The sequence below is a fragment of the Oncorhynchus mykiss genome, chromosome 29 (genome assembly GCF_057628025.1).
Source record: "Oncorhynchus mykiss isolate SJ-2025 chromosome 29, ASM5762802v1, whole genome shotgun sequence".
In the NCBI taxonomy this organism is placed as follows: Eukaryota; Metazoa; Chordata; class Actinopteri; order Salmoniformes; family Salmonidae; genus Oncorhynchus; species Oncorhynchus mykiss.
The window spans coordinates 16,145,874-16,169,133 of NC_143050.1; the positions used below are offsets into that span (position 1 = coordinate 16,145,874).

General features: G+C 43.2%; 2 protein-coding genes across 3 annotated transcripts; one reads left to right on the forward strand and one right to left on the reverse strand.

Annotated features, from left to right (window-relative positions):
- The first annotated feature begins 9,139 nt into the window (after window positions 1–9,139).
- Window positions 9,140–12,502, forward strand: LOC110509424 (ubiquitin carboxyl-terminal hydrolase 8). The gene is given in 2 exon segments (XM_090226646.1): window positions 9,140–10,034; window positions 10,036–12,502. Coding segments are annotated over 2 exon segments (1,857 nt in total). The 5' UTR covers window positions 9,140–9,437; the 3' UTR covers window positions 11,296–12,502.
- Window positions 12,503–15,412: 2,910 nt separating this feature from the next.
- Window positions 15,413–22,251, reverse strand: LOC149970373 (uncharacterized). Of its 2 annotated transcripts, none has more exons than XM_090226648.1 (7): window positions 22,116–22,251; window positions 21,116–21,424; window positions 19,472–19,747; window positions 17,161–17,487; window positions 16,930–17,034; window positions 16,766–16,831; window positions 15,413–16,335 (listed from the first exon to the last, which is right to left on the reverse strand). In XM_090226648.1, the coding sequence occupies exons 1-7, from the start codon at window positions 22,186–22,188 to the stop codon at window positions 15,770–15,772; spliced, it is 1,722 nt and encodes a 573-aa protein (XP_090082774.1). In that variant the 5' UTR covers window positions 22,189–22,251; the 3' UTR covers window positions 15,413–15,769. The 2 variants fall into 2 exon arrangements, with proteins under 2 accessions (XP_090082774.1, XP_090082773.1); XM_090226647.1 differs by having other exon boundaries at window positions 16,930–17,037.
- Between the last annotated feature and the right edge of the window lie 1,009 nt (window positions 22,252–23,260).

Here is a 23,260-nt window from a genome sequence, read left to right on the forward strand (position 1 = left end):
AAACCCCCCCCTAAAGACCCTGAGGGGAGGGTAGTGAGTTTTTTTCCCTGGTTTACATTCACTCTTCTGCTCATATTTTCCCTATAAACAATGGCTTGATTTACTTTGAAATTACCCTAATAAAGTTTAGAAACGTTTGTGAAGGTTTGGTATGGTGTGGCTATTATTAAGCTTTAGCTACAGCAGGCCAGTGATATAAAGGCAGTGCACCCCAGCACTGCAACTGACTATGACAGTTGGCCTTGAGGTGAGGAGGACTGCTTCAGGCCTACCAGAGTTACTCCTATAATCTAACAATATACTGCTTTTCTTTATACAAAATATTTGGATTGAAAATGTATGAATTACCCTCCTTCTGTACGTCTATATCTGCATAGGAGACGAAGCGGGACGGTTGAGCTAACATGCGCTAATGGGATTAGCATGAGGTTGTACGTACAAGAACATTTCCCAGGACATAGACACATCTGATATGGGCAGAAAGCTTCAATTCTTGTTAATCTAACTGCACTGTCCAGTTTACAGTAGCTATTACAGTGAAAGAATAGGATGCTATTGTTTGAAGAGAGTGCAGTTATGAACTTGAAAATTGGGCAGACTTGATACAACATTTTGAACAGAAATGCAATAGTTCATTGTATCAGTCTAAAACTTTGCACATACAAAGCTGCCATCTAGTGGCCAAAACCTAAATTGTGCCTAGATTCCTAAGTCATATATTGGCCTTTCTCTTGCATTTCAAAGATGATGGAACAAAAATGTTTTTTGAAAACGCATGTTTTTTCTTTGTTTTATCTTTTACCAGATCTAATGTGTTATATTCTCCTACATTCATTTCACATTTCCACAGACTTCAAAGTGTTTCCTTTCAAATTGTATCAATAATATGCATATCCTTGCTTCAGGTGCTGAGCTACAGGCAGTTAGATTTGGGTACATTTTAAAAAGGGTCAGTATGTGTGTTTCCCACCATGAACCATGGAGGAGGAGGTGTGATAGTGTGGGGGTGCTTTGCTGGTGACACTGTCAGTGATTTATTTATAATTCTCACTTCACCAGCATGGCTACCACAGGATTCTGCAGCGATACGCCATCCCATCTGGTTTGTGCTTCGTAGGACTATCACTTGTTTTTCAACAGGACAATGACCCAACACACCTCCAGGCTGTGTAAGGGTTATTTGACCAAGAAGGAGAATGATGGAGTGCTGCATCAGATGACCTGGCCTTCACAATCACTCAACCTCAAACCAATTGAGATGGTTTGGGATAGGTTGGACAGCAGAGAGGAGGAAAAGCATCCAGCAAGTACTCAGCATATGTGGGAACTCTTTCAAGACTGTTGGAAAAGCATTTCAGGTGAAGCTGGTTGAGAGAATGCCAAGAGTGTGCAAAGCTGTCATCAAGGCAAAGGGTGGCTACTTTGAAGAATCTACAATCTAAAATTAACACTTTTCTGGTTACTACATTAATCCATGTGTTATTTCATAGTTGTGATGTCTTCACTATTATTTTACAATGTAGAAAATTGTAAAAATAATGAAAAACCTATGAATGAGTAGGTGTGTCCAAATTTTTTACTGGTACTGCATGTACAAAAATATATGGGCATATTACAAACTTGTTCATTTGAAAGTGTTCAAAATCCACTAAAATCATCCAAAATCCACAATCAATACAGCTAAAAATAATGGGATGTCAAAACAAGTTGACATTGAGTTTTAAGAAAGTGTGCTTTATCAATTTACCTAATTTTGATACCCGTTATTTTGGACAAAATCAAGACGTCAATATTTTTGTAGTGCTTTTTGTATAATAAAAAAAAATGACAGCTCAATTCGAGCAAATTCTGAACTGCAATTTTCTATACTTTAGAACCGGAACCCCCAACAGAAGCTAGCCAGCTAACTAGCTACTAGCTAGGAGTCAGCTAGCCACTGCTAGCTGTCATCAGTTAACCATAGGCCGGTCAACTCCTGCCAGTCTGCACAGCGCGACTCAACCCAGAGCATATCAGACTGCTTTTTCTCCACTAAATCTCCAGATTTAGAGAATCTCCGGATTCCTACCGCAAGCTCCGAACCTTTTCAGCTGGATCATCGCAGCTATCTAGCTGCTATCCGAGTGGCTACTCCTGGCTAAAGTCTATGTCCTGAAGCAAGCACCAGTTAGCCTGGAGCTAGCCTAGTGCTAGAGCCATCTCCTACAACACCTATTTTGCCATTTGGCCTGGACCCCTTTTACTGCCAACATGGAACCCCACCGATTCATCACGACTGGTCTACCGACGTAATCCGCCCGAGGTTGTTTCAACAGGCTCTTCCGTCGCGACGTCCCTGAAAGCCCATCTGCTAGCCTGCTAGCCGCGGCCCGCTAGCTGTCTAGAGCATATCGGACTGTTAGCTGAAGATGTCCATCAGCCAATTTCTTGGGCTACAATACCTATTTTTCCAATTGGCCTGGATCCTTTACCTGCCTACACGGAGCCCTGCCGATCCATCAAGACTGGTCTGCCGACATAACAGTCCGAGGGGGCTACAACAGACTCTTCCGTCGCGATGTCCCCCAAGGCCCTTCTGCTAGCCTGCTATCCCCGGCCCGCTAGCTGTCTGGATGGCCGTGTCTCCAGCCCACCTAGCTACTCACTGGACCCTATGATCACTCGGCTACGCATGCCTCTCCCTAATGTCAATATGCCTTGTCCATTGCTGTTTTGGTTAGTGATTATTGTCTTATTTCACTGTAGAGCCTCCAGCCCTGCTCAATATGCCTTAGCTAGCCCTTTTGTTCCACCTCCCACAAATGTGGTGACCTCACCTGGTTTAAATGGTGTCTCTAGAGACAAAACCTCTCTCATCGTCACTCAATGCCTAGGTTTACCTCCACTGTATTCACATCCGACCATACCATTGTCTCTACATTATGCCTTGAATCTATTCTTCCAGGCCCAGAAACCTGCTCATTTTACTCTCTGTTCCGAAAGCACTAGACAACAAGTTCTTATAGGCTTTAGCCGTACCCTTATCCTACTCCTCTTCTGTTCCTCTGGTGATGTAGAATTTAATCCAGGCCATGCACCCAGGACCTAGGATCAAGAGAGACGCTCAAGTGTTTTCGTACTATATCTCTTGACACAATGATGAAAATAATCATGGCCTCTAAACCTTCAAGCTGCATACTGGACCCTATTCCAACTAAACTACTGAAAGAGCTGCTTCCTGTGCTTGGCCCTCCTATGTTGAACATAATAAACGGCTCTCTATCCACCGGATGTGTACCAAGCCTCTCTTGAAAAAGCCAAACCTTGACCCAGAAAATATAAAAAACTATCGGCATATATCGAATCTTCCATTCCTCTCAAACATTTTAGAAAAGGCTGTTGCGCAGCAACTCACTGCCTTCCTGAAGACAAACAATGTATACGAAATGCTTCAGTCTGGTTTTAGACCCCCATCATAGCACTGAGACGGCACTTGTGAAGGTGGTAAATTACATTTTAATGGCATCGGACCGAGGCTCTGCATCTGTCCTCGTGCTCCTAGACCTTAGTGCTGCTTTTGATACCATCGATCACCACATTCTTTTGGAGAGATTGGAAACCCAAATTGGTCTACACGGACAAGTTCTGGCCTGGTTTAGATCTTATCTGTCGGAAAGATATCAGTTTGTCTCTGTGAATGGTTTGTCCTCTGACTAATCATCTGTACATTTCGGTGTTCCTCAAGGTTCCGTTTTAGGACCACTATTGTTTTCACTATATATTTTACATCTTGGGGATGTTATTCGAAAACATAATGTTAACTTTCACTGCTATGCTGATGACAGACAGTTGTACATTTCAATGAAACATGGTGAAGCCCCAAAATTGCCCTTGCTAGAAGCATGTGTTTCAGACATAAGGAAGTGGATGGCTGCAAACGTTCTACTTTTAAACTCGGACAAAACAGAGATGCTTGTTCTAGGTCCCATCTTCTGTTGAATCTGACAATTAATCTTAATGGTTGTACAGTCGTCTCAAATAAAACTGTGAAGGACCTCGGCGTTACTCTGGACCCTGATCTCTCTTTTGAAGAACATATCAAGACCATTTCAAAGACAGCTTTTTTCCATCTATGTAACATTGCAAAAACCAGAAACTTTCTGTCCAAAAATGATGCAGAAAAATTAATCCATGCTTTTGTCACTTCTAGGTTAGACTACTGCAATGCTCTACTTTCCGGCTACCTGGATAAAGCACTAAATAAACTTCAGTTAGTGCTAAATACGGCTGCTAGAATCCTGAGTAGAACCAGAAAATTTGATCATATTACTCCAGTGCTAGCCTCCCTACACTGGCTTCCTGTCAAAGCAAGGGCTGATTTCAAGGTTTTACTGCTAACCTACAAAGCATTACATGGGCTTGCTCTTACCTATCTCTCTGATTTGGTCCTACCGTACATACCTACACGTACGCTACGGTCACAAGACGCAGGCCTCCTAATTGTCCCTAGAATTTCTAAGTAAACAGCTGGAGGCAGGGCTTTTTCCTATAGAGCTCCATTTTTATGGAACGGTCTGCCTACCCATGTCAGAGACGCAAACTCGGTCTCAACCTTTAAGTCCTTACTGAAGACTCATCTCTTCAGTGGGTCATATGATTGAGTGTAGTCTGGCCCAGGAGTGGGAAGGTGAACGGAAAGGCTCTGGAGCAACGAACCGCCCTTGCTGTCTCTGCCTGGCCAGTTCCCCTCTTTCCACTGGGATTCTCTGCCTCTAACCCTATTACAGGGGCTGAGTCACTGGCTTACTGGGGCTCTCTCATGCCGTCCCTGGAAGGGGTGCGTCACCTGAGTGGGTTGATTCACTGATGTGGGGATCCTGTCTGGGTTGGCGCCCCCCCCTTGGGTTGTGCCATGGCGGAGATCTTTGTGGGCTATACTCAGCCTTGTCTCAGGATGGTAAGTTGGTGGTTGAAGATATCCCTCTAGTGGTGTGGGGGCTGTGCTTTGGCAAAGTGGGTGGGGTTATATCCTTCCTGTTTGGCCCTGTCCGGGGGTGTCCTCGTTCTGTTATAACCTCCACCCGGCACAGCCAGAAGAGGACTGGCCACCCCACATATGCTCTCTCTAATTATCTCTTTCTTTCTCTCTCTCAGAGGACCTGAGCCCTAGGACCATGCCCCAGGACTACCTGACATGATGACTCCTTGCTGTCCCCAGTCCACCTGACCGTGCTGCTGCTCCAGTTCCAACTGTTCTGCCTTATTATTATTCGACCATGCTGGTCATTTATGAACATTTGAACATCTTGGCCATGTTCTGTTATAATCTCCACCCGGCACAGCCAGAAGAGGACTGGCCACCCCTCATAGCCTGGTTCCTCTCTAGGTTTCTTCCTAGGGAGTTTTCCCCTAGCCACCGTGCTTTTACACCTGCACTGCTTGCTGTTTGGGGTTTTAGGCTGGGTTTCTGTACAGCACTTTGAGATATCAACTGATCTAAGAAGGGCTATATAAATACATTTTATTTTGATTTGTTTTGATGATTGAGTACACCACATCAGTCACTGGCTTTATCTATATGTGCATCGAGGACGTTGTCCCCACAGTAACTGTAACCCAAAAGCATATAATAAATCCAACTATGCCCTCCAACGAACCATTATACACGCAAAACGTCAATACAGGACTAAGATCGAATCGTACTACACCGGCTCCGACGCTAGTCGGATGTAGCAGGGCTTGCAAACTATTCCAGACTACAAAGCAAAGCACAGGCGAGAGCTGCCCAGCGACACGAGCCTACCAGACAAGCAAGCTAAATAACTTCTATGCTCGCTTCGAGGCAAGTAACACTGAAACATGCATGAGAGCATCAGCTGTTCCGGATGACTGTGTGATCATGCTCTCCACAGCCGATGTGAGTAAGACCTTTAGACAGGTCAACTTTCACAAGGCCGCTGGGCCTTACGGATTACCAGGACGTGTACTCTGAGCATGTGCTGAACAACTGGCAAGTATCTTCACTGACATTTTCAACCTCTCCCTATTTGGGTCTGTAATACCAACACTATGGTGGTCAAGCAGACCACCATAGTCCCTGTGCCCAAGAACACTAAGGTAACCTGCCTAAATGACTACAGACCCGTAGCAGTCACGTCTGTAGCCATGAAATGCTTTGAAAGGCTGGTCATGGCTCACATCAACACCATTATCCCTGAAACCCAAGACCCACTCCAATTTGCATACCGCACCAACAGATCCACAGATGATGCAATCTCTATTGCACTCCACACTGCCCTTTCCCACCTGGACAAAAGGAGCACCTATATGAGAATGCTATTCATTGACTACAGCTCAGCATTCAACACCATAGTGCCCTCAAAGCTCATTACTAAGCTAAGGACCCTGGGACTAAACACCTACCTCTGCAACCTGATCCTGGACTTCCTGACAGGCCGCCCCCATGTGGTAAGGGTAGGTAAAAACACATCCGCCATGCTGATCCTCAACACGGGAGCCCCTCAAGGGTGCGTGCTCAGTCCCCTCCTGTACTCCCTGTTCATTCATGACTGCATGGCTGTGCACAACTCAAACACCATTATTAAGTTTGCTGATTTCACAACAGTGGTAGGCCTGATCACCAACAATGATGAGACAGCCTATAGGGAGGAGGTCAGAGACCTGATCGTGTGGTGCAAGGACAACAACCTCTCCCTCAATGTGATCAAGACAAAGGAGTTGATTGTGGACTACAGGAAAAGAAGGACCGAGCACGCCCCCATTCTCATAGACAGGGCTGTAGTGGAGCAGGTTGAGAGCTTCAAGTTCCTTGGCGTCCCATCACCAACAAACTAACATGGTCCAAGCACACCAAGACAGTCGTGAAGAGGGCACAACAAAACCTATTCCCACTCAGGAGACTGAAAAGATTTGGCATGGGTCCCCAGATCCTCAAAAGGTTATACAGCTGCACCATCGAGAACATCCTGATGGGTTGCATCACTCCCTGGTATGGCAACTGCTCGGCATCCGACCGCAAGGCACTACAGAGGTTAGTGCGTACCGTCCATACATCACCGGGGCCAAGCTTCCTGCCACCCAGAACCTCTATACCAGGCGGTGTCAGAGGAAGGCCCTAAAAATTGTCAAAGACTCCAGCCACCGTAGTCATAGACTGTTCTCTCTGCTACCACACTGCAAGCGGAACCGGAGCGCCAGGTCTAGATCCAAGAGGCTTCTAAACAGCTTATACCCCCAAGCCATAAGACTCCTGAACATCTAATCAAATGGCTACCCAGACTATTTGCATTGATCGACATTATTGAATAAAACACTTTCTAGAAATCAAAAGTATTCCGACAATGGGTAGTTTGTTAGATCCATCGTGTCTTTTTTCCCTGCATCAACCAAAGATAGTAGAGGCAGGATGAGTTTGGTTTGTTTACAGTATGCATGTTGAAGGGAGTGTGTCATCTACGATCATTCACTTCCCTTCATTCACTTCCGGAAGTTTACTCAAAAGGTAAGTGAACCCTTCCTACATCTCATTATTATAAAAAACAGTTGTTCTTGAAAACGTGTGTATAAAACTATAAATACATTATGCTCCATACATACATGGTGTATGCTGTAGAAACAACAACATGATATACAGAAAATAATCATGCGAGCACCAGCCAGAAAATGTACCAGATTGTGGAAGAGTGCGCAAATGTCTGCAAACTTAATATGTGGAGAGGGAAGTTTTGTCCAGCTCAGTAAAGCCTCAAACAATGAAATGGGCTACTTCTATTTGAATTAATGTGAATTAATGAGGAAGCAGAACACACCTCAATTCAAACTGTTGTTAGAAAATACAACTTGTTCGAAAATAATTTGAAATTGAGAAGCTGAAACATAGCATGTAGATAATTAGCAGGCAGCGCTTGTTAACTGCCCTATTGCATAACAATCACATTTTGGAACAGTGAATGCATTCTGACATCACGTGCATAAAACAACTCATGCTGGGGCGACCATTACCTGTTGACCATACCGCTCGCGACGCGTGTGCGAGTGCTGCAAAATAAATGTATGTGTTATTCAATCATTGCACCCACACTGCTCGCGGGCATCAGCTAGCATCTGCGTGACCAGGAGCTAACATAGAAATTGGTTCTATTTGTGATGCACAACACGCTGCAAGTGCAGCCTCTCCCATCTCCTCATTGGTTTTTAGGAGCATATACCCACGTGCCATCTCCTCATTGGTTTTTAGGAGCATATACTCACGTGCAATCTCCTCATTGGTTTTCAGGAGCATATACTCACGTGCAATCTCCTCATTGGTTTTTAGGAGCTTATTCCCACGTGGGGGAATGAAAGAAGAACTTAGGTCCACACTTCTTTAGGTTGTAGTAATGCTGTAAAGTTGGTTGCCAACCACCAGATAAAGTTCAAAGAAGAAAAAGAAGCCTTAAGGAAGGAGGAGAGATGACAATAAATGAATTACGTTTACCGTTTTATCTGTGGATTAATTGTCGGGCATTTTAGGTAAAATAACAATCCAATGTTTCTATACCAGGACAAATTAGCTCGCAACAGCGAGCTAGCTAGCTAAATTGCCATAAATGTTTAATGCTTTTTGACCTGTCCCCAAATTAATACAATTGAGTTTGTCTTGATATTTCAACCTGCTTGTCCTGATCACTTCTGGTGCGGGTGACCAAAATAAATGTGCGTGCGATGGCGCACACAGACGTATGCACGTGTTCGGTTTGGTCTGCATGTTAGAGATATTTGGAACTCACATGTGAAAAAGTGAATGTTATTGGGTTAATGTTCATGAACATATTTTAATGACATTTTCTCCTGAGCTGTCAATCCCAATTTGAAAAGGTCCCTAGCCCCACCCACAGCCTCTCCTCCAACTGACAGAGTAGTTGTTACAATGTTGTGGTTTAGCAACATTTTTATTTTGACATTATAAAGAAAAACCTTTGTAAACAACGGAAGCTATCACACTGTCATATTGATCTGAGCCTTACTGTTGAAAAACCCCTATAGTGTATGACTTTTGGCTGTCGCAGATGCACCTCCCCTGTTGACTTCTGTCTGTAGTCATCTGTTGTCGTCTTCAGTAGCCTTACAACTTGAACACACCCAACATGTAGGTGCATGTTTTTGCAGAAAGCTCCACCTCTGGCTGGCAGAAAGAACCAGATGAGCAGGAAAGGCAAAGTACAGAGCAGGGCTGTTACTTTCAGTTATATCGTGTTCACTGATTTATGAAATCTATAAAAAGGACTTAAAAATAATTTAAAATCAAGATTCGAAACAACAACAACTACTACTACAAAACAACTGGGATCACTAACAGTATATAATTTTATTTGGACTTCACTGCTATAAGTTTCTAAAGGGAAAGTTAATCTTGATCTCGGAAGCCATTACAGAGGAGAGACTGGATTGATAACACCATGGCTTCGAAAGCTAAAGAGCTTCTCTCTTGGTCTGCAAGCTCTGTGGTAACTGGAGGAGGAATCACAGCTGCCAGGCTGTTACACATCATGAGGGACCAGACAGTGACTGTCATCATCATGGACAACCGTAGCTGCAGGGACTTTGAGGAGTCCCATATCTATATCCCCACACAGATCTGCATCAGCGTCCCTGAGGTGGCTATCAACCCTGGGATCACTGTGAACCAGATCAAGGCCAGGCTGCCGGAAGCATCCAGAGAACAGTGGAAGAGACAGGGGTTCGTAGACTACATCATATTACTGGACTGGTTCAGCTGTGTCACTGACCTCAGACTGGGGACCCCACTCAAGAGCCTCAAAGATGCTCTCTACAAGTGGGACAGCACCACAGATCTCCACAGAGAGCCCCTGGTTCTGGAGGGAGGCTATGAGAACTGGTTGCTTGTCTACCCCATGTACACAACCAACGCCAAAGTCAGACCCCCCCGACAACACGCCCTCAACACCCTCCCTCAGCTGAACTTCTGCTACCCCTCTCTGAAGGAGCTGAAGGCTTCAGCCCCGCCTCTACCCGCCCAAAAGCCTAAGATGACAGGTGACAGGTACCTACCGCTACTACCACGCCCCAACCAACAAAGTTCACCTCTACCCCCATGGGGCAAACATTCCGCAGCCCCCCCCCCCCCCCCCCCCCCGTGCCCAAATACAAGCAGCCCCCCCAGCCCAACCTGTCCCTGCCGAGACCACTAAGCCCAGTCATGACGTGTATGCCAAGATGGAGATCGCCAAGCTGTCAGCAGCTAAGATCAGTAACCTACACCCTGTATATGGAGGGATGGGTGCCATGCTGACGGGACTGTGTGACAGAAGCACCTGTTACATGAACTGCATCCTGCAGTGCCTGTGTAACACCCCAGGCATGGCTGAGTACTTCACCAATAACTACTACCAGGAAGATATTAACAGGAACAATTACCTGGGCCATAAGGGGGAAGTAGTAGAGGAGTTTGGGGTGATAATGAAGGCTATGTGGTCTGGCCTGTATAAGTCTATCAGGCCCAGGGACTTTGAGTTTACCATTGGAAAGGTTTACGCAGGGTTTGCTGGCAATGAACCGCAAGATGCAAAGGAATTTATGCTTGTCCTCCTAGATGGGCTACACGAGGACCTCAATAAGGCTGACACTAGTAAACTGTACCAACGGGAAGTGAATGACCATCACCTGGATGACCAAAGGGCAGCCGACCTGGCCTGGAGCAGACACAAGCTGCGGAATGACTCCATCATCGTAGCTCTGTTCCATGGTCAGTTGAAGATCACTGTCCAGTGTCTCACCTGTCAACACAAGACACGCACCTTCGAAACCTTCAATCACCACAACCTGCCACTGGCTTCATCTAAAGAGTGCTCCCTACAAGACTGTCTGAAGCTGTTCAGTAGAGAGCAGAAGCTAGATAACCATTCCGCTGTGTTCTGCAGTCACTGCAAAGCCCTGAGAGACTCCATGAGGAAAGTGGAGATCTGGAAGGTCCCGCCCATCCTTGTGGTTTACTTAATTCGATTGACCATCGATGGCAGAAGGATTCAAGTTCTCCAGACCAACGTTGACTTCCCCCTGGAGAACCTGGACCTGAACCAGTGTGTCATTGGTCCAAAACAGAAGCTCAAGAAATACAACCTGTTTGCAGTCTCTAATTATTATGGGGTGGGTCTGAATTGTGGTTACTACACAGCCTTCTGTAAGAACGCCATCAAACAGCAGTGGTACAAGTTTGAAGACAAGGATGTTTCAGACATTTCCACCTCCTCAGTCAAGTCCTCTGCCGCCTGCATCTTATTCTACTCTTCTTTGTGAGGGGTGGAAGGACACACAGGGGATTTTGTACAGTATGTGTGTGTGTGTGTGTGAGATCTGTTCCAAAGCGTCCCCCAAACAGTGGCGACCTGTCATTCAGGGTAGGTGGGGCAGAATTTTTTTTTGTTGTTCCCTGTTTTGCATGTTATTTTGACATTAATATGTGCCACATATCAGGTTGAAAACAATGTCATTCTCTTTTGCGTTCTTGAGTAAGGTAGCTCGAAAATGTGTTTCAGCCTAGCTTAGTGCTTTCTGTGGTGGTGGGGCAGCCAGTGGAAAATTCGGAGCGTAGGGATTGGTAATGTTCTCTAGTTGTGCCGTGCATGGCTCAGTGTTCTGTCACTCATGGGAACACTATGTCACCGCAAAATGTATGAGAAGAGCTCGAAAATTCAAGCCTCTTTGGTGCTGCCATAGAGTTACATTAGAAGTGCCCATCCGAGAAGGCTCAAGGTCATTGTCATATCAACAGTAGCTTTGATTGGACTGATCTTGTCAACATCATACTTTCAAAATCTTAGCTAGAGTGAGGGCATTTTCTGTTAAACCTTATTAATGCTTTGGTACTAAAATATCCTTCTTTAAGCCTAGGCATTGGGCTCGAGATTTGTGTGTGTGCATTAGTATAGGCCTGTTCTAACTGTTCTGTGTGTAGTATGACCCTATGATGTCTGGGAGCTCAGCCAAGACCTGACAGAAACTAACTGGTTCCTCTCAGCTTAACTGGAGGCAGAGCAAAGTGTTATATCCTGCATACCAGCGATAAGGCTGTTGATCTGTTTGGAGCCTGTTTCTGGGCGAAAGGTTCATGCTTGTGTATGTGTGTAGGGGTAGGACCATACATTATCTGGGCCGACAGTCAAAGGTGCTTGCTTGCCCAACTTGGGGAACCGCTGAGCTGCTGTTAGAGGAAGTATGTCTGGAGTGACTTCCTGTCACCTTGGCACCTATTGTCCTCACTCAGTTGTGACAGAACGAGACAACCTTTTCATTATAGCCTTTACCCCGTAACCCAGTGTCGTCTGTCCCCACACATACACATACATAAGATCACATGTTTTGCAGATGCTTGCATAAGATAGCTTGACTATATAAGGCTTCTGTACTCATTGTGCATGGGCTCTCACTCCATTCACTTTGTGTGTTGTGTGAACAGCTCCCTTATTGCAATACGTTTATTAATAAAAGTAATACCTTGATTGATTATTGACTTTGCATCTCCTCACTATTAATTGAAGGTAGAATTTCCACCACACTAGCAAGCTAGACAAGCAGTCATCATCATGAATCACATCGACAATATACTGGCAAATCCTTTTCAATCCTTGTCATACGTAGAGAAATGATAGATAAAATGTACCGGTGCTCATCGGCCATTGGACATAAACATTACACAACATGTTGGAAATCACAAATTCAACAATGAGTGGTTTGGAAGGAATCATTAGCTAACTGCAAGCGTTGCAGAGCAATCACTCGCCTGCTATTCAGTTCCCCCTCATAACTTAGCCTACTGTTCTGACTTGGTGGTGCACATGTAGCCAATAGCTTGTTTTAGTGAAATGTAATCATCAAAGAGCTTTGTCTGCTCATTGCCCCATTTATTTATCCTATGGTTCTGACTTGGTGTACAGGAATAATACTGTAAGAATGGCCCATGTTCTGAATTCTGTCACTGTACATTTCAAAGGGCTGAACAAATAGTTATATTGACCACGTCCGTCCGAGCTCGCTCATTAATGTCTTAATGGAAATTACAGATTGCCTCTTATCCGCTCGTCGTCCCCTTATGCCATAATTTGTACATCCCAATTGTCAGTGGAAACTACGTTTGTTTAAAGCACTATCAGCAATGTTCTTTTAAAAGGCAGTAAATGAGGCTGAATGAATTGTTTCGCTGCCAAACAGGGCTCCGCTGATAGCCAGGTATAGCAGTAGTAAGGATTCACTCTGCTGTTGGAACAGCTTTATTTAGGCTTGTGTAACAGTTTGTGAGCACGTTTTCTCACCATTATTGTGCAATGAATGTATTGTTTAGTGTTGTGTTGTGTTGGGTAGTGGCTTTGCTGGGATGCATCTAACATTTTGCCCCACCAAGATGTACATGCTAAAATCGCCACTGCTCCCAAAATATATATTTTTAATGTAAATGTTACCGTACATGTAGACGTCCAGTCATTGCGCTAACCCTAGTTAGCATTGGCTTGCGAAACGACCACTATCTTCCTTCATAATGCATGCAGAGAAATAAAAATGGTGTCCACAAGTTAATCTTAAGTTAAGGCATTTCTAGTCGATAGCCAAACATTTCTGTAAAAACCCAACGATTAAGCCTTGTGTTCCTATTTTTTTTATTAGTCTTGGGCTGTTGGTGGTAGGTGCAGCCAATTCAGCTGCCCTGCGCGCCGGGGAGGCACACTGTTGCCATTTCATGTGTCTGAAGGTACAAACTCTGCCTTTCTGGTGGGCCTGGAGAGAAAATCAAGTGTGCTATGCCAGTGCTGGCCAATCAGAGTGCTCAGATGACCGAGACTGCAGTAACATAGCAGGCATAAAATAAAGCTACGGTAAAATTGATACTGTGAGATTTCAAAATGTTTAAAACCATGACTAGAGAGACTGTCAATGAATACAGCAAAGAGCTGCTGTTTTTATGACTGAGTTCATGTTAAAGTTCTTACTCAGCACTGTCAACACTTTGTATTCAACACTTTTATAAGATATTCGTCTGCTGTTGTTGTTGTGCTTACCCTGAAACCCCAGTAACCTCAACTGTTTGCATGTACATGAATCCTAATTCCAGTGTACAACCAAGGATAACTGTTGTCCTGGAACAATTTAGCTTGGCCATCCTTTTGGATTCATGGCCCAGTAGGATCAAAAGGGCAACAGAGTCGATGAAGCTTGATTTTAAGATAAATGGTCACAGCTGCAAAACCCTGCAATGGATCCATTGGGCTGTGCTCTGTTGGAGAGAGTGTAACTCACTATGTAGCTTTGCAATGATGAGTTTGTGCATGTTTTTCATGCAGGTGCCTGTGATTGGCTAAGTGCCTTTGTAAGTGTGAGGAGAAAATGGTTGTGGCTGTGAAATTATAAGTGAGATACAACTCATGTCACTTCTATCACATAGTCCCTGTATTTTATGAGCACTAATCTCTTGTGGACAGACATAATTATGCAAGATTTAAGTTCTGGGTTAACCAAGATGATATGAGCACTAATGTCCTTATGCTTTCAAGTAATTCGCTCCAACTACTACTAACATCAGCTGATATCTCAAAGTGCTGTGCAGAAACCCAGCCTAAAGCCCCAAACAGCAAGCAATGTAGGTGTAGAAGCACAGTGGCTAGGAAAAACTCCCTAGAACTTCCTACAAACTCCCTACTACTTCATGTATTGTCACTGTTCATGTGATGGTCACAGAGGACATGTGATCACTCAAGAGGAGGCTGGTGAGAGGAGCTATAGGGAGGAAGGGCTGGAATGGAATCAATGGAATGGTACCAAACACATAAAACACATGGAAACAACGAGTTTGACTCTGTTCCATTAATTCCATTCCAGCCATTACAATTATCCCGTCCTCCAATAGCTCCTCCCACCAGCCTTCTCTGTGATCACTATACCCCTGAGCCACGCACACAGTGTTTATTACTTACTGGCTAGTGCAGTCAGAACAAAAGTAGGAAATTAAGTTCTCTGTAGGGTCATCAAAGGTCCCCTTTCTGCTGACCCAGGGGTCACACAAGCATATTTTCATTAGTTCTTCATCCATACTGCTTGTCATCTCCTTAGATACACTTTTGATCCGATGTTATCATATATGATAGGGTAAAAGGAAGTTAACAGTATTTCCTGGTAAAAATCTGTATTACAGTTACTAAGCAATGAGGGAACTTAATTATGTCCTTCAGAGGACCAGGACCAGAGCAATCTGACTTGTCAAACATTCCCTTTCATTTCATGTATCCGTTGTCACCATTGGAATGTGTTTCCTCCACAGTGTGAGGCCAGGATAAACATGCGTTGACCTCATTTAACAATTGGTAACCTGCAGTCTCATTCTCTGTGAGCATGGCCAAGCAACAAACAAGGAGGCAGGAAAATCAACAACTTGACCCAGTTATCTTTAATACATATATTAAAACGTTAGTCTGAAAATATAGGTTACCATAACAGTTTACTCATTGCAAATGTCAAACAGGGCGACATTAACTAATCAAATAGTATTTTTGACAGAATTTACACTAATTTCCCCACCAAAAATCCAACCATCCCAAAGTTTGCCATAGTCATATTGTTTATAGGTCTGGCCACATCAGCCTGCGTGACTCTGACTCTGTGAGGATATTGATGTAGCCATGTGTCCATCATCAGCTGTGATCATTGACCTTTGCCTGCTCCAGTACTGTGAGAAGTACAGTATCTCCTCAATCGCTAGTCCATTATGACACGTTGCCACGTTCTGTTATGTAAGGTCCTGGTGCGTTACTACCTGGTATGTCCTGGATATGTGCACCTCTTTCAGAGTCATCTGATCCAGAGGAACCAACTCTTCTGGTGTTTGGTCGGACAGGACCTCTTCATGTGTCTGTAGATGATGAAGTCCTACTTCTTCATCATCTCCTGATGTACATGGTCCTGGCATCTCATCTTGGGCACATGATATTGTTGCATCAAGGTCTTGTGAATAACTTCCAAGTACAGGGCCACCATTTCCTGGTTCATCACTCTCTGGTATGTGTGGCTGTGGTTCATCATTGCCTGGTGTTTGTGGTTTGATTGTGTCACCATCTAGCTCCTCACTCAAATGCGACTGTGATCGTGGTGAACAACATCCTGCTGTCTCTGGTACATCGCTTGCCAATTCATCCGGTCTTGGAGTATATGGCTGTGTTATGTCACCATCTAGTGTATGTGGTCCAGATATGTACAGTCCTTGGCTATGTGGTCTATGTTCCTTTGTTCCTGTTTCATCCAGACCTGCTCCATTTTGTTGATGTAAAGTTGCACCAATCATGATTATTGCTGTATCTACAACACAAGAATACCGAATACAGTCATCCTCCTCAAGAACGGTTTAAAACAAGCTGACTGTTATTACCCTCTAGTCCAGGGATGTCAAACTCATTACATGGAGGGCCTAGTGTCTGCGGGTTTTTGTTTTTTCCTTTCAATTAATTTAAGACATAGGCAACCAGGTGAGGGGAGTTCTTTACTAATTAGTGACCTTATTTCATCAATCAAGTAAAAGGGAGGAGTGAAAACCCGCAGACCCTCAGTGGAATGAGTTTGACACATGTGCTCTAGTCCAACTCTGAGCCAGTTCCACTGCTTTTTTTTTATTCATCCCTCTAATCAGGGATTTTGACCAGGGACACCAGGTGGGGGGTAATTAATTACCAGGTTGAACAGAGAACCAGGAGGCTCCAGTAAGAGTTGAATACCCCTGCGCTATGGTTACCTGCATGTGAAGGTCTCATTATAGGCAATGGTCGTCCATCTTTCCAATTATATGTTGTTTGCTTTCCTACAGGACAGATAGGTGAAAATACAATCAGGTGTACAGCTATGTGTTTTGGATAGTATAATTATAAAAATTATATTTAGAGGTCTGCAGTCACTTACCTCTGTGCCTTAGATACCTTGGAAGGGCCACAGAAACTGTGAAGACAAAGAAGGCGACAGAGGCTACTGTGCCCAGCCATGACCTCTCACTGTTCTGCTCATCCTCTACTGTGAAACAGACATTGTGATTCCTAGTTAACTATCTGCTTGTCTTGGTATCTTTGTGGTAATACACTCTATATGAATATTATAAAGGACATATACATATCAATTTAATGAATGTGCACCTACCTATTGGAGTAACTGTGATGTTGACCTGGGTTTGTACCATGTGTCTGCTCTGGAGGCCTGTGAATGTACAGGTGTAAGTTCCTGAGTGTTCCTGATTCTCTGGGTTGTGAAGAAGGAGGGATCCGTTGCCCATCAGAACCTGGTCCTGCTCCAGTCCAGCCCGGCCCTCCCAGAGGTTGGAGGTCCGTCTGGTTCTGCTGTCGTAGCTTAGGATGACTGTGGGATCATTGGTTCTGGTGAAGGTCCAGGTGAGGGAGAAGTTCTGGAGGTTCTGTGGAGCGATGCAGGGTATGGACAGCTCTCGCCCCGCCTCTCCAATCAATTCCACTGCAAGATTAAACATGTCACAAGTCATGAGTCAGTCAATGATGTAGTGGTAAAAAAAAGGTGGGTAAACAATGATCGTTGTTCGTGGTGAGTAAAGTAGCACTCCTTATACTTTCACTTCATTTTTGCACAAAAGGTGGGTCAACGCTCGTACTAAAAAAGTTGGGTAAACAGTGTTTAAGGGATTTTACCCTCCACTACACAACTGGTGTCCCCTTTGTCAACAACTTTATAAAATTCAACCATATGGAAGCGATTCTAAGCTGGTAACCCCCTTTTATGAGGCACATATTTCACATGCCTTTAAATCTCCAGGTTGGTTTTCTCTAGAGACACTAAAAGAACAGACTGACCAGTAGTTAGAGGTTCACATCAAAGCTATAGTTATTGTCTGAATTATTATTAAAAATAAATCATTGTCATGGTCAAGCATACACAGTGTACAAAACATTAGGATCACCTGCTCTTTCCATGACATAGACTGACCAGGGGATTCCAGGTGAGAACCTATGATCCATTAATGATGTCACATGTTAAATCCACTTCAATCAGTGTAGATGAAGGGGAGGAGACAAGTTAAAGAAGGATTTTTAAGCCTTGAAATAATTGAGACATGGATTGTATATGTGTGCCATTCAGAGGGTGAATGGGCAAGACAAAATATTTAAGTGCCTTTGAACGGGGTATGGTAGTATGTGCAAGGCACACCGGTTTGAGTGTGTCAAGAACCGCAACACAGCTGGGTTTTTCATGTTTAACATTTTCCCGTGTGTATCAAGAATGGTTCACCTCCCAAAGAACATCCAGCCAACTTGACACAACTGTGAGAAGCACTGGAGTTAACATAGGCTAGTGTCCCTGTTGAATGCTTTCGACACCTTGTAGAGTACATGCCCCGACGAATTGAGGCTGTTCTGAGGGCAAAAGGGGTTGCAACTCAATAATAGGAAGGTGTTCCTATTGTTTTGTACACTCAGTGTAGATTGGTAACTTTTTTTTCTAATTTGGCACACAGAAACTAGAGGCCATGGTGTAACTTGGTAAAAAAAAAAAAGCACCCATTGGCTGATGAGGGGTACTGTTGTAAACTCTCATATACATTGCCCCGTTTGACCTAGAGTATGTAGGTGTCTTTCCCTCAAGGACCCATAGCCTCCATCTTTGGTATGTAGGCCCATGGTGCATCTTTTAACTTAGTTTGAGAAAAACTAAAGGATGGCTCAGTTATTGATAAATCAGTGAATCAGATTTGACATGTCCATTGACATGTCCATTTACATCCACTCCACAATAGCCTATCAACTTGAAATGTTTTAGGGTCGTCAAAGACATTCGCATTATGAACCATGTTAAGTTTGGCATTGATTTCTTAAAAAAAGAGACACTTAATTCACTTTTTTGACAATGTAATGTTAATGCCTAAAATAATAATAAAAAATCTTAATCTCATGGACTTTACATTTTGTAATTTGACTCATCACAATAGTCCCTAAATAGTTTGAGAAAATAATGTTGATGCATTTAAAGATGGCCACACTATACCAGTAGATGCATATTAGCACATACGCTATGCAGAAATGTGCTAAAAATACTTAAAATATCTTCTTCTCATGAACCATAGGACCAAATGGCCTATGGTACGTCTTAACTTACTTTGAGAACAGCTAAGGTCTTGGTCAAAAGATGGCTGAGTTATTGACAAATTAAACAAATCTGATTTTATGTGTCCATTTAATGTACAGTGCTTGCTTTGTTATCGAACTGATCTTGTGTCCTTTCTGTCATCCTGTGAACCCCGTTCATTGCTGCTCACAGCTATATTTCCTAGTTCCTATTCCAAGGAGCATCTCAAATACAAGCTCAGTCAGTTCTTTGTAAAATGCATTTTAGATTATATCTAGGAGACAACAGCTGGTTCACTGTGAATTTCTGAGAGACCTGGTTTTATAACCATAACACTGCATCCAAGGATGTTGATCCATACCTTGCTGCCTCAGAGAGACTGTCCACACCTGGGCCTTGTCTGCAGAGATGACAGAGCAGAAGTAGGCGTGGTCAGAGACATTACCCAAGATCCTCACTGTACTCTCCACTGTGTACAGACCCTTGGAGTCTGGGGTTTTAATGGTGGAGTTCTGTAGTGTTTCTGGACCAGACGGTGGGTCTGTATTCCATGCCACCTGAGGTGCAGGATAGATGTTCTGAGATGAACAGGAGACCACCTCCCCAGTCATCTCTATTCTCACTGACTGGATGAGAGCTGCAAAAGAGAAAACATTGTTCTTGATAGTGTTGAATAAAGAATTAAGCTTTAGTTTTTTTTCAAAGATTGATAACATTAATTTACTAGCCCTCTAGAAGGAGTTTACATGTCCAATCATGGCATATCATTGTACATCAGTAATGGTCCTACTGATCTAGTGATGCTCGCATTTTTAGTATGACAACTATGGCTTTCATAGATATGACATAGTGGAGAATGGGGTAAGTTGAGACACCCGTTGTTTCTAGTAAACCATACACACAATTAATAATTTGACAAAAAAATTAGGGAGAGGTCATAATAAGGAGTCGGTGAAGTAAAAAAACACATGGAAAAAGTGGTCAAATTAAAGGTCAACTGAGTGTATTGTGTTAGACGTTTCATGACGCTTGAATCTAAAACCAAAGTAGATCATTTGAATATTGTTCTATACATCAGTTGGGGTATCTATAAGCTTCAAAATGAGGTCTTAAACTTATCATGAAAGAGCATTCTTGTAGCAGTGTGGGGTAATGAAATCTAAACGTTTGCCTTGGGCTATGTTGAGCCAATGATTGAGCCAATGGCAAATTGATCAAATGTAAGTGTTTTCTTCCCAGGCGTAATGCAAGGCATTATCACTGGGAAATGAGGTTACACCAGGGACTGGCCAATGTTAAAAGTGTTTTAAAAAATCTAAAGTGTTTGTTAGGTGTTAAGCCTGTGTTAAAGGCCCAGTGCAGTCAAAAAAACGTGATTTTTCTGTGTTTTGTGTGTTTGTTAGGTGTATATAGAACAAACATGGTGTGCCCAGTAGACTACTGCAGACAGGGCCCAGTCAAGTGTTACAGTGGAAAATAGAGACTGCTTTATTCCCCCCTGCAGTCACGACCATGTTTCCACAGTGACTGTGGCTTGGTCATGTGATAGGCCCGTAGGGGGTAGTGGGGTAAGTTAGGCCACTTTTTACATTCAGCGTCACTCCATTAAGGGAAATAAAGTATTATTTCTAACAAAGATATCTACATATATATTTCAGGATTAAAGGGCACTAACAAACATGGTCCTCCAAAAATGTGATATGTTCAATAGTAGGCCTAAGCTTTTATTAAACACTACAGATTAACCATACTCCTTTTGGCTCTCCTACAAGAGGTTTATATTATTACACAACAAATAAACTGACACAGTTAACATAGGGACAGTGAGACAGGGGTAGGCATGGCGAACAAAGCCTACCAGCTTTTTAACTCTTTACAAATGTCTGGACAGGATTTGAAATGTAGAATCTACTGATGAATAGAAAGTGGTTTGAGTGAACTGTCCATTGAAATGTTGCATGGAAGAGGAATAAACTGGGAGACAATAGTGAGATTTTTCACTGACCTTTCACCCCCAGGTTGACAAAGGTCTCCTGGTTCCTCTTTCTGGTGCTGGTGTAGCACTTGTATCTTCCCTTGTCCTGAACTTTTATCCTTTTCAGGAGGAGCGATGCATTGCCATGGGCGATCTGGGAGTTGAACAAGCATGTCCTTCCATTGAAGTGCTTATTCTGCAGTCCATACTGGTCCTTGTTGTAATAGTAGCTGTGAACAGGGATCTGCTGTTTGTACCAGTGGATGACCACGGCACCAGTGGGTGTAAAGCTACAGGGAAGCATGCAGTCCTCATGGAATAAACAAGTCACATAAGCCTCTGAAAAGAAATGTTTGAAAATTAGAAAGTAGTGGTTTTGAAGAACACTTGCAGTATACTTCAGCATCCACGGATGAGGAGATCGTATCCAAACAGTAAGATGACCAGAATATCAGAATGTTGATTCAAGTAAAATACATGCAATTGACTGGCCTTTTCAGGATATTACGGCATATTTAGTGTTCTACCTTCTAAACTATCAATGACCAACAGCAAATACCCAAATATGTTTTCCACCCAAACAAATCATGTATCTTGTGTTATTTAACATGCAGTCTCTTCTCACAGCAGAGACTTGACAAAATGTATATGAATCTACGTACAAGTATAATCAGATGTGGAATAGAAGTCCACGACAGCATATTACCATCTATCGATCGTTTGTTTCTCTGGTGATGTTCAATAAATACATTCAGGAAGGTTAGATGAACAAGTAACTACATTTAGTTTCTTGCTATTACCTGAATCGCCATTCCCAAATAAATATCTCTTATCTTTGCTGCCGTTAGGACATTACATGGATCACCAAATGGATAAGTAAAATGTGGTCTAAAACAAGAGATGCACATACTGTAGAGCCCCAATAACAGCACCTCCTTAGAGCTCAGTTACAGTAGATCAGACTGTTCTCCCCTGATATATATATATATATATATATATATATAGAGAGAGAGAGACAGAGGAGTCATACCTTTGGAGTCAGTCATAGACAATGTCCACAGAAAGATCAGGAGCACAGTGGCCGATCCATGTGTCAGTGCCATCGCAGAGGGTCTGTGTTCAGAACTTAGTCTGTTTCTGTTAGTATTGTGTGTGTGTGTGTGTGTGTGTGTGTGTGTGTGTAATGAGCTGTGTCGTGTGAATCCATGTCAAAGTGGCTGTAACATTGATGAAACAAGGACATATTAACCAAGCAAGTAAAACTTTAACCTGCCTGACCATGAGTAGTCATTAGGTTAGTCTGATTAATCAGACTTTAATACATCATTAATTGGTATATACAGCCTGAAACATTTGTGCATAAAATTGTGGAAATGTACATTGAAAGACAGAATATTGAATAAAATTACATTTGAACTTACTCTGCTCATAGGGTTGTTTTTATGTTTCGGTTTGGCACTGAGGTAAAGTTAGTTTTATATTTTTACTTTTTTATTAGGATTTCAATTTAGAAAAGCGTAAATTGTTCTCCACCCTCTCCTCATTCAGAATATACTATTTTCATTGTCACTGCAGACTTGGTTACAGGAGGCTGCTGAGGGAAGGATGGCTCATAATAATGTCTGGAATGGAGTGGATGGAATGGTATCAACCACATGGAAACCATGTATTTGATGTGCTCGATACCATTCCGTTGATGCCGTTCCAGCCATTACTATAAGCCCGTCCTCCCCAATTTAGGTGCCACCGGCCGCCTGTGGTGTACACTTTGTACAACTATTCAAGCAGTAGTTCCAACAACCTGCACACCACCCAGGCCAAGCTCCTGCTGTCTGCTTCATTACACATTATTCCATTAAGCCAGGCCACAGTAATTGAGTTCACAGACTAATCAACCATACAACTTGTGCCATAAAACTGTGCCTGAGAGTAAGTGTGTGTCTGGCCATTGTTTACCATGTAAAAAATATTGCTGGCATCTAACCCCTCTCCCAAAGTGTAAACTCATCCATGTGAAATCACTCCACAAATATAGTATTCGTTTATACACTGAGTATACAAAACATTAAGAACACCTGTTCTTTCCATGACATTTGAATACAGGTGAAAGCTATGATCCCTTATTGACTTCACTTGTTAAATCCACTAAAGTTTGTGTAGTTGAGGAGGAGGAGA

Bases quoted from the DNA above. Each gene is read 5' to 3' on its own strand.
- LOC149970373 (XM_090226647.1), bottom strand. From the start codon at position 22,188: ATGGCACTGACACATGGATCGGCCACTGTGCTCCTGATCTTTCTGTGG. The intron at 17,488-19,471 runs GTATGGATCAAC...TTAATCTTGCAG, and splicing joins AGTCTCTCTGAGGCAGCAAG to TGGAATTGATTGGAGAGGCG. The intron at 16,336-16,765 runs GTAACCATAGCG...CTTGTGTTGTAG, and splicing joins AATGAGACCTTCACATGCAG to ATACAGCAATAATCATGATT.